The 11,871-nt window shown below is 41.7% G+C and overlaps 1 protein-coding gene across 1 annotated transcript in view; it reads left to right on the top strand.

Annotated features, from left to right (window-relative positions):
* Nucleotides 1-527: 527 nt before the first annotated feature.
* Nucleotides 528-11,871, top strand: part of ME1 (malic enzyme 1) — a 219,916-nt gene continuing 208,572 nt past the window's right edge. Inside the window, exon 1 of the mRNA XM_070795794.1 lies at nucleotides 528-709. Within this exon, the coding sequence (XP_070651895.1) occupies nucleotides 632-709 (78 nt within the window). The 5' untranslated portion in view covers nucleotides 528-631. The remainder of the gene's footprint in view (nucleotides 710-11,871) is intronic.

Raw genomic sequence — 11,871 nt, 5'->3', positions numbered from 1 at the left:
TAGGAGACGCTTAGATGAATTAGATGAATTGAAGATGAAGTCTAATTGTCATCGGTCAGCTGAGGTCTTTTGCAAAGAGCCCCCCTGTCCCCGCCCCCTACCTCTGTGCCTGGGCAGCCGTCCTCCGCCCAAGGCTCTGGGTTTCCCATCCTTTCTCAACCTCCCCGCGGCTGCGGCTGCGGGGGACACCTCGGCCTGGGGTGATGGTACCCCCAGGGCGGGCGGGGAGCCTGACCTTGCCCCCTGCCCTTTAGGTGCTCCATTGGAAGCACGTCCCGCACGCAGGGATGGGCCGGGACGGTTGCGACTGTAAACCCATGGCGAGCGGGGGGACCCTGGGTGTGTGGAAGGGAGCGGCGCCACCCGGGCCTCGCTTTCCTCCTCCTCCTCGCTCGCCGCTCGCCAGATCGCCTACCATGACTCAGCGCTTCTCGCAGGCTGCCCGGCTGGGGACACCGGCTCCTCGCCGGCTCCTCCCGCCGCGTCCACCCCCTCTCGCCACCCACGCCCGCCCCCCGGCCGCCGGCCCTTTCTCCGCGCCGCCGCCGCTGCCGCCGCACTCCGCGCCAGCGTCCCGGCAGCATCCGCCGCCCGGCCCGCTCCCACTCGCCGCGCACGCTCGCCCCCAGCCATGGAGCCCCGGACCCCTCGCCGCCGCCACACCCCCCAGCGCGGCTACGCCGTCACCCGGAACCCCCACCTCAACAAGGTGAGCCCGCCTGCCCCTCCGCGGTCCCCGACTCCGTCCGGCTCACGGGCAACAGCACCCCGACCCTCCCCCGGCGGCGCCGCGGACGCCGCCTCGCCCCTCCGCCCGCGGCCCCCGGGACGCCCCCCGGGGCAGGCAGACCGGCGGGGCGACCCCCCACCGCACCCCACCCCACCCCGAGCCTCGGCGCTGGCCTAACGGAGGGGCCGCCGGGGGCTGGGGTGTGGGTACCCTGGAACGTGATGGGAGGCCGGGGGTTTGGCTCGGCGCCTCGGCATCTCGTTTGGGGAACGCAGGAGATGTACAGCTTGTTTTTAAATACTTCTCTGCTTCTCCAAAAGCAGAGCCAGGGCAGAGAAAGGAGTGGCAGCGAAGGGCGTGAACGGTTGTTGTCTGTGAGGGTAGCAGGTGGGCTGCCCGCTGGGGCCTCGGGGTGCCAATCCAAATAACGAGGTCCGCTCTGGGGTGCCGATCCCCGGAGGCTGCTGTGGGAGCGAGGTGGCCCTACTGGTCCAGCCTGGATGCAAACGTGCTCTGAGTGGCGGGTCACGTGAGCAACCTGAAAGTCAAGGCCTCTTGGTTTCTGGAGCGTGCCTGGTGGGTGGCTTCAGCCTCGGGCGCTGCGTGGCCTGGTGCACCACCCTGCCCTAGACTGTGGGGACAGCCAGATTTTTTTGAATCGGGCCTTCTGGAAATGAATTTTCTAAGCCCTCCCCTCCTTTTCATTAAAAGGGCGATTCAGTGCAAGAGACCCCTTTTCAGATCCGTTTCCTTTTTCTTCACAGGTTAAACGCCCAAGATCTCTCTCAAATGAAAAAACACCTCGGCATGTATAAATTTGCTTATTGGCTATTTAGCATTCACCCTCTTTTTATAGTCAGGTTTGTCTGCAGATGGTTCCTTTTGTGTAAAGATGTGCTTTTTGACGTTTCCTTTGAATTTGGTATATGGAAAATGCCATCAGTCAGCACGGAAGCCTGTTGGTTCATTTTGGGATTCTCTTTACTAGACACTTTTTAACATCAAAAACTGGACTCAGCACCCCTCTCCCCAACTATGTTGCCTGGTAATTTGTATATTGTTATTAATGGCACGAAGACGTGTGGTTTCTTTGATTTAATAAGTTCTAGCTCCTGTGAGTTCTTTTTGATGTTTATGATGACAGGCAGTTTTACGTATCTATAATTATTTAGCATTTCTGGTCATAAAGCATTATGAAGTTTTAAATATTTCCCACTTATTTTTTCCTCAATGATTTTAATTGCTACCTTGATTTTTTTTCTTCCTTTTTATTCTAAAGGTTGGGGCCTATTTTAGGTAGGAAAAAAGGGAAATTTTGATGTGACAAAACAATTTATTGCTTGTGTACCTGCCTGCTATAATTCATGACCAAGTACTGGGTAGCCTCTTAACAAGAATCACATGAGTGGTATAACCTGTTTGAATTTCCTCAAGTCGCTGAGGAAGGTGCCTGTTTCAAGTGGGTTGATGGAATAGGCAATCCCAGAGCAAGAGTCATTACGCCATTACTGTTTACATCAAGAATTTATGATCTTGACATATTTTCAGTGCTCTTCATGAGTAAGGATTAATTTCTACTTAAGAATAATAGTATCACAGAGATCTTCCACCAAAGGCATTAAGGTGTAGGTGGCATTAATGTGTTAGAAACACCTTTTTTGAATTTGTAATTGAATTTTATTGCATAGTATCAATTTGGACTTAAAATTCAGGTGGCCGACTTTGGCGTGATTAATGGAATAAGTTTTACTCTTGTACAGTCCTAAGACTGTGTGGTCCTCGTGGAAATAACAGAGTATCTTCAGATGAACCATTGAAACTATAACTGTGGGATCTTCTTGAAGGACCCTACTTTGAAGACCTCTGAGCCTTTAAGTTTTCCTCTAGCCCAGGAATTTTTGTTGGTTTTTGCGGTAACTTTGGCTACAAAGAAACACTAGTAGATGTTCCTCCTGTAACACCCTACCTAGCCTGTCAGCTGGCTACACTAAGCCTCTCACACAGACCTTCATCACCTTACCTTTGGGTAACTGAGACAGTTTTTCTGGTTTTATTTTCATTATTATAGTCTGTCTTACATGTAGATGTGAAAGAAATATCTTCGTCAGTTAGCATGTTCTTCACGTTCTGCTTCTGTTATCCGAGTATTTGCTGTGTGGCATTATTTCCTATTATGTGATGTGTATTCTCAGTCGTGTCCAACTTTGGGTACCTTGGGCTGCAGCCCTCCAGGCTCCTCTGTCCAAGGATTTTTCCAGGCCAGATTACTGGAGTGGACTGCCATTTCCTCCTCTAGGGGATCTTCCCAACCCAGGGATTGAACCCACATGTCTTCTGTCTCCTGTATTGGCAGGCAGAATTTTTTTTTTTACCATTGTGCCACCTGGGATGCCCCCTCTAATCTCTTTCCTATTATGTTGAGCATAAAATCAATCTGTCAATTAGGTTTACTGTCTTCTCCAAATTTATCTCATTAGTTCCTCAGTTTAGTTTTCCACTTAAAATATATTTGCTGAATCTCTTACTTAATACCTTTTGTCTGTGTGTAATTCCTACAATTAAAATATTTAGTTGATTTAGTTCTCTCTTTAGGGAAGAATCTCCTAAGGAGTCTTTATTATCATACTTAATACCTTTGTTTTTTATATAGTCTATTGTAGCATGTCATTTAGTATTTACTATAGTGTATTTTTTATTTGAGTTGGATTGTCATAGGGCAGGCATTGTAATCCTTACTACAGAATTTTGCTCAATGTACATTAAATATTTAATGAATAAATGAACCATGTTTAAGAACTGTTTTTTGTCTTTCAAACAGAACTCAACTTTTAAAGCAGGTAGGTCTTAAAGTGGTAGTTTGAGCATTATTCTAAGACATTTACCCTTTTTAGTGTAATTTCTTGAAAGTAAACTCACATTGAAAGCTAAAGCTCAGTTGACTTCATATACCATTATATTGTATTGTGTAATGGCATATAGTCAGAAACGATGGAATTTGGTTTAAGCCTGGGCATGCCATGAAATTTTATTTATTTGCTGGATAACCTTTCAGAGGTGCTTAATCTTGGTACAAATTGAATTTAACAGTAAATGTGATCAGAATTAAAAAATAAAGAATTTAAGGGAAGTCCAGTGGTTAGGATTCTACCCTTTCACTGCTGAGAACTCAAGTTCAATTGCTGGTCAGGGAACTAAGAACACATAAGCTGTGCAACACATCCAATAAAGAAAGAAAGAAATGAAGAAGTTAAAAAAACCTTAGAGAAGTAGAATCTTTCTTCACTGGTAATAATCCTGTCTGGTTCTCACTGTTTGTATATTCACGTATGCATCACTGCAGGTAGGATTGCCTTGTAGGACGTGGAGAAGCATTTCTGCCTCACACATAGGAGATTCAGTATCTTTCTGTCCATAGCCCAAATTGCTTTTGAGGTGCTCATCTTTGTCTGAGTTATATGTCCTCTGATTTAACATTTAATGTTTATAATTTTCAAGGATATCCTCTGATTTCGATCAGTTGTATTTCAAATTTTTTCTCAGGAATTTTCAATAATAAAATAATGTTTCATAAATCACTCTTCAGAGTTAAAATTCTACATACAAAACTAATCACACGTATTTTTTTAATTTCCCAACTTATTATTTAGCTGTATTTCTTCGTGCAGTGGTAGAAAACACTAGTTGATAGGTGTGTTACAATTAAGTTGTTTACATGGCTTCTGTATCTTTAAGACGAAATGATAAATGTGACCTATAAGTAAATTAGATCCAGTCTAAGATAGTGATGGTGATTTATCTATGTCAGTTTTGGTGAGCCTGTTAACTTTTACATGTGAGAAATGAGCTTCTGGGCATGTGCTTTTGCAGATGTTTGTCTTGATATGCTAAGACACAGATGAATGTGTTGTAGGGAAAAAAGAGAGAAACAAGGCTGATGACTGTGAAGGAAAGGTACCTTAAACCTCTTCTTTTTCTTCAATGTAAACTGTACTGGAATGAATCATTCAGAAATTTTTCACCTAGTATAGGCTTCCCAGGAGGCTCAATAGTGAACAATCCATCTGCTAATGCAATGCAGGAGACATGAGTTCGATCCCTGTGTGAGGCCGATCCTCTGGAGGAAGAAATGGCAACCCACTCCAGTATTCTTACCTGGAAAATCCCATGGACAGAGAATTCTGGCAGGCTACAGTCCATAGGGTCCCAAAGAGTCAGACATGATAGCAACTGAGCACACAGTTCTCTCGAGTTGCCTCGACAGTATGAGAAACTGATATATTATTTAATGTGAAATCTTACGGATGTGAAGGCAATCATAAGATGTACAGCCATATGCCTCCATATTTGTCTGTTGGCCTTGGTAACACAGGATAGCACAAAACAAAAAAATGTTGTGTTCTAATGAATAGAAGGATGAATTCGATTCAAGAACTGGTGATGTGGAGTATGGGCTTTGCTGGTGGTTGAGACAGTAAAGAATCTGCCTACAGTGCAGGAGATATGGGTTCGATCCCTAGGTAAGGAAGATCCCCTGGAGAAGCGAGTGGCAACCCACTCCAAAATTTTTGCCTGGAGAATCCCCTGGACAGAGGAGCCTGTCAGACTACAGTCCATACGGTTGCAAAGAGCTGGATATGACTGACTGGAGTACAGAAAATGTTGAAGAGAGGAATAGCTTTGAGATTTTTCATTTTGTGTTCTGATGTCCTTCAAACTTTTGGACAAGTGTGGAAATATGAAATAATAGAATGAAGCCTCTAAAGCTTTGTGTCTAGAAGAAGTGAAGCCACCAATTCATTTCAGTGAGATTTTCTTAACTGGCTTCATTTATTTTCTTTGTAATATAGAGTGATGATATCATTTATTTCTTTTACATTTTAACATAGTTATTCAGAATCCACTATATGCTAGGTAATATTCTGGATACAGGGGATATTCAATGAATAAGATTCTTGCTTTAAATGTACTTACATTTCCATTGTAATATGATTTCTGTTTTACCTCTTTGCTCAGATATTAAAGAGTATATATTAGTTGTCCTTGAATTATATATTATAAACAGGTTTTTATTACAACTAATTATTGATACATTTTTATATGTAGAGTTAGAACTCAGAGCTAGAAAGATTATGAAGTACTTATGTTTTTAGTGTACTTTTTACTCCCTTCTCTCTTGAATTTTTGATTTAGCAAATTGAGCATGATTGTGTTACTTATTAAATTAATGAATTTTATAGTAAAAAAAACCCCTATATTTAGCTCTGGGTGAAACATTTACATTTTAGTCTCAGATTCATGTAAATGCACTCGACTGACATCAGATGACCTTTGCAATCTTTCATAGATTTTCACAGAATGCCAGGTGGAGGTTAAAGAATGTCTCTGTGGAGAAAAAGAACAAGGAAAGCCTTTTGCTTCTCAGGACTGTGCTCCAAGTGTGTAAAGGCTTGGAAGTTTATGAGAGAAAGGTAGAGGTATGCCCTGCGGAGTTAAACTCTTTGGGGTGAGTGCAGTGCAATGCAAAAATAAAAGATTTAGAGTCCAGTGAAACCAGCCTTTAATATATTTGACTTTGGAAGTAATCAGGACTCGGACAAGACAAGTATTTGGACTGTTTTCCAATGGTTTTCAAAACTGACATGATCAAATAATGTTACAGACTCCAGGTGGCCTGATTTGGTCTATTTATTACATCATTATTTATTTTATGTTACTAAGCCAACTCAACAAACACATTGGCAGTGTATGGACCCAGAATTGATCAGCAGACATGTTGCAATTCAGCAGGACTAATTTGGGACTGTTGGTGCCCTAAATTGTTAAGAAATTGTTTTAGACATGCGGCCTAAATATACAGTGTGGTTTTTGTATACTTAAAGGGCTATTTAAGATATTTTATGGCTTATATACTAATTTTTACCCATCTAACTTAGTGTATGTAGTATAGTACATTTTAAAACAAAGGATTATTGTTGCTGTAAATGAATTTAGAGAATTTAAAACAATTTAAAGAATTTAGAGAATTTAAAACAAAGACCCTGAAGATATATCTAAGTTAGCCATCAACTAAACTGGTTTCAGATGCTTGAGGCCTTTGAAATTAAAGACAAGGGAGACACTGTGCCTTTAAGCTTCTGTAGTTTAACCAGGTAGTTTGGAAAGTCAAAATAGTAATTGATAATGTTCTCTAAAAACATGGGAATATAATTATCAGAGGTTCAATGTAAATAAACAAACTCTAGACCTAACAACTATTATATTTTTACTATTCAGGTAATGCTTAAGTACATTAGCAAGAGTACTTACATGTTCATAGAAACATGATTATGTGAGTTATATCATGATTACATTATGAGTAGCCCAGTAGTAGTTAAATTCTAGACTGTTTCATTAAGACCTGGAAACTGAAGGAGGTCTAAGGCTCCATTATAATATTCCAGTTGGGCCCCTAAAGCTTGTAATATATTAAAATACATTTAAAACATCTATTCAGAGCCCTCTAAAATACTTTCAAACTTCTTTGATTGTAACACTATATATGTGTAAGTATATTGTTATGGGCTGAATTGTGTCCTTCCTAAAATTACATGTTGAAGCTTTAACTTCCCGTTTATCTGAATTTAAGCATATTTGGAGATAAAATCTTTGAAGAGATAATTAAGGTAAAATCAGATCTTTAGGATGGACCCTAATCCAATATGACTGGTGTCCTTAAAAGAAGAGACTAGGACTCAGTGGGAGAAGATATGCATCTACAAGTCAGGGAGAGAAGCCTTGAAATGTAAGCAGCCCTACCAACTGAAATCTTGGTCTTGGACTTTGAGCCTCTAGAATTGTGAGAAAATGAATTTCTGTTGTTTTAGCCACCCTTTGTGGTCTGTTGCAGCCGGCGCGCTTCTCAATGAAACTAGGCCTTGCCATGTGGGGCCACCCAAGATGGGAGGGTCATGGTGGAGAGGTCTGATAGAATGTGGTCCACTGGAGAAGGGAATGGCAAACCACTTCAGTATTCTTGCCTTGAGAACCCCATGAACAGTATGAAAAGGCAAAATGATAGGATACTGAAAGAGGAACTCCCCAGGTCAGTAGGTGCCCAATTGCTACTGGAGATCAGTGGAGAAATAACTCCAGGAGGAATGAAGGGATGGAGCCAAAGCAAAAACAATACCCAGTTGTGGATGTAGCCAGTGATAGAAGCAAGGTCCGATACTGTAAAGAGCAATATTGCATAGGAACCTGGAATGTTAGGTCCATGAATCAAGGTAAATTGGAGGTGGTCAGACAGAAGATGGCAAGAGTGAACGTCGATATTCTAGAAATCGGCGAACTAAAATGGACTGGAATGGGTGAATTTAACTCAGATGACCATTATATGTACTACTGTGGACAGGAATTCCTTGGAAGAAATGGAGTAGCCATCATGGTCAACAAGAGAGTCTGAAATGCAGTACTTGGAAGCAATCTCAAAAATGACAGAATGATCTCTGTTTGTTTCCAAGGCAAACAATTCAATATCACAATAATCCAAGCCTATGCCCCAACCAGTTTAACACTGAAGAAGCTGAAGTTGAACAGTTCCTACAAGACCTGTTAGAACTAACACCCAAATAAGATGTCCTTTTCATTATAGGGGACTGGAATGCAAAAGTAGGAAGTCAAGAAACACCTGGAGTAACAGGCAAATTTGGCCTTGGAGTATGGAATGAAGCAGGGCAAAGACTAATAGAGGTTTGCCAAGAAAATGCACTGGTCATAGCAAACACCCTCTTGCAACAACACAAGAGAAGACTCTACACATGGACATCACCAGATGGTCAACACCGAAATCAGATTGATTATATTCTTTGCAGCCAAAGATGGAGAAGCTATATACAGTCAGCAAAAACAAGACCAGGAGCTGACTGTGGCTCAGATCATGAACTCCTTATTGCCAAATTCAGACATAAATTGAAGAAAGTAGGGAAAACCACTAGACCATTCAGATATGACCTAAATCAAATCACTTATGATTATCCAGTAGAAGTGAGAAATAGATTTCAGGGACAAGATCTGATAGACAGAGTGCCTGATGAATTATGGACAGAGGTTCGTGACATTGTACAGGAGACAGGGATCAAGACCATCCCCATGGAAAAGAAATGCAAAAAAGCAAAATGGCTGGGGAGGCTTTACAAATAGCTATGAAAAGAAGAGAAGCCAGAAGCAAAGGAGTAAAGGAAAGATAAAAGCATCTGAATGCAGAGTTCCAAAGAATAGCAAGAAGAGATAAGAAAGCCTTCCTCAGCGATCAATGCAAAGAAATAGAGGAAAACAACAGAATGGGAAAGACTAGAGATCTCTTCAAAAAAATTAGAGATACCAAGGGGACATTTCATGCAAAGATGGGCTTGATAAAGGAGAAATGGTATGGACCTAACAGAAGCAGAAGATATTAAGAAGAGGTGGCAAGAATACACAGAAGAACTGTACAAAAAAGATCTTCATGACCCAGATAATCATGATGGTGTGATCACTCACCTAGAGCCAGACATCCTGGAATGTGAAGTCAAATGGGCCTTAGAAAGCATCACTACGAACAAAGCTAGTGGAGGTGATGGAATTCCAGTTGAGCTATTTCAAAACCTGAAAGATGATGCTGTGAAAGCACTGCACTCAGTATGCCAGCACATTTGGAAAACTCAGCAGTGGCCACAGGACTGGAAAAGGTCAGTTTTCATTCCAATCCCAAAGAAAGGCAATCCCAAAGAATGCTGAAACTACCGCACAATTGCACTCATTTCACACGCTAGTAAAATAACGCTCAAAATTCTCCAAGCCAGGCTTCAGCAATATGTGAACCGGGAACTTCCAGATGTTCAAGCTGGTTTTAGAAAAGGCAGAGGAACCAGAGATCAAATTGCCCATATCCACTGGATCATCAAAAAAGAGAGTTCCAGAAAAGCATCTATTTCTGCTTTATTGACTATGCCAAAGCCTTTGACTGTGTGGGTCACAATAAACTCGGGAAAATTCTGAAAGAGATGGAAATACCAGACTACCTGACATGCCTCTTGAGAAACCTATATGCAGGTCAGGAAGCAACAATTAGCACTGGACATGGAACAACAGACTGGTTCCAAATAGGAAAAGGAGTACGTCAAGGCTGTATATTGTCACCCTGCTTATTGAACTTATATGCAGAGTACATCATGAGAAACGGCTGGAGCAAGCACAAGCTGCAATCAAGATTGCCGGGAGAAATATCAATAACCTCAGATATGCAGATGATACCACCCTCATGGCAGAAAGTGAAGAGGAATTAAAAAGCCTCTTGAAAGTGAAAGAGAGGGAAAAAGTTGGCTTAAAGTTCAACATTCAGAAAACTAAGATCATGGCATCCGGTCCCATCACTTCATGGGAAATAGATGGGGAAAGGGGAAACAGTAGAAACAGTGTCAGACTTTATTGTTTTGGGCTCCAGAATCACTGCAGATGGTGATTGCAACCATGAAATTAAAAGACGCTTACCCCTTGGAAGGAAAATTGGAAGAATCAATATAGTGAAAATGAGTATACTACCCAAAGCAATTTATAGATTCAATGCAATCCCTATCAAGCTACCAACAAATAATTTCACAATTTGTATGGAAATACAAAAAACCTCGAATAGCCAAAGCGATCTTGAGAAAGAAGAATGGAACTGGAGGAATCAACCTACCTGACTTCAGGCTCTACTACAAAGCCACAGTCATCAAGACAGTATGGTACTGGCACAAAGACAGAAATATAGATCAATGGAACAAAACAGAAAGCCCAGAGATAAATCCACGCACATATGGACACCTTATCTTTGACAAAGGAGGCAAGAATATACAATGGATTAAAGACAATCTCTTTAACAAGTGGTGCTGGGAAATCTGGTCAACCACTTGTAAAAGAATGAAACTAGAACACTTTCTAACACCATACACAAAAATAAACTCAAAATGGATTAAAGATCTAAACGTAAGACCAGAAACTATAAAACTCCTAGAGGAGAACATAGGCAAAACCCTCTCTGACATACATCACAGCAGGATCCTCTATGACCCACCTCCCAGAATATTGGAAATAAAAGCAATAATAAACAAATGGGACCTAGTTAACCTTAAAAGCTTCTGCACATCAAAGGAAACCATTAGCAAGGTGAAAAGGCAGCCTTCAGAATGGGAGAAAATAATAGCAAATGAAGCAACTGACAAACAACTAATCTCAAAAATATACAAGCAACTCCTATAGCTCAACTCCAGAAAAATAAATGACCCAATCAAAAAATGGGCCAAAGAACTAAATAGACATTTCTCCAAAGAAGACATACAGATGGCTAACAAACACATGAAAAGATGCTCAACATCACTCATTATCAGAGAAATGCAAATCAAAACCACTATGAGGTACCATTTCACACCAGTCAGAATGGCTGCGATCCAAAAGTCTACAAATAATAAATGCTGGAGAGGGTGTGGAGAAAAGGGAACCCTCTTACACTGTTGGTGGGAATGCAAACTAGTACAGCCACTATGGAGAACAGTGTGGAGATTCCTTAAAAAACTGGAAATAGAACTGCCTTATGATCCAGCAATCCCACTGCTAGGCATACACACTGAGGAAACCAGAAGGGAAAGAGACACGTGTACCCCAATGTTCATCGCAGCACTGTTTATAATAGCCAGGACATGGAAGCAACCTTATGCACCACATAAGAAAGCTGTGGTACATATACACAATGGAGTATTACTCAGCCATTAAAAAGAATACATTTGAATCCGTTCTAATGAGGTGGATGAAACTGGAGCCTATTATACAGAGTGAAGTAAGCCAGAAGGAAAAACATCAATACAGTATACTAACACATATATATGGAATTTAGAAAGATGGTAACAATAACCCTGTGTACGAGACAGCAAAAGAGACACTGATGCATAGAACAGTCTTAAGGACTCTGTGGGAGAGGGAGAGGGTGGGAAGATTTGGGAGAATGACATTTAAACATGTAAAATATCATGTAAGAAACGAGTTGCCAGTCCAGGTTCGATGCACGATACTGGATGCTTGGGGCTAGTGCACTGGGACGACCCAGAGGGATGGTATGGGGAGGGAGGAGGGAGGAGGGTTCAGGATGG

Source organism: Bos indicus, chromosome 9 (assembly GCF_029378745.1).
Source record: "Bos indicus isolate NIAB-ARS_2022 breed Sahiwal x Tharparkar chromosome 9, NIAB-ARS_B.indTharparkar_mat_pri_1.0, whole genome shotgun sequence".
Lineage (NCBI taxonomy): Eukaryota > Metazoa > Chordata > Mammalia > Artiodactyla > Bovidae > Bos > Bos indicus.
Note: the sequence above shows the minus strand (reverse complement) of the source record. Positions and strands in the feature narration are given on the sequence as shown.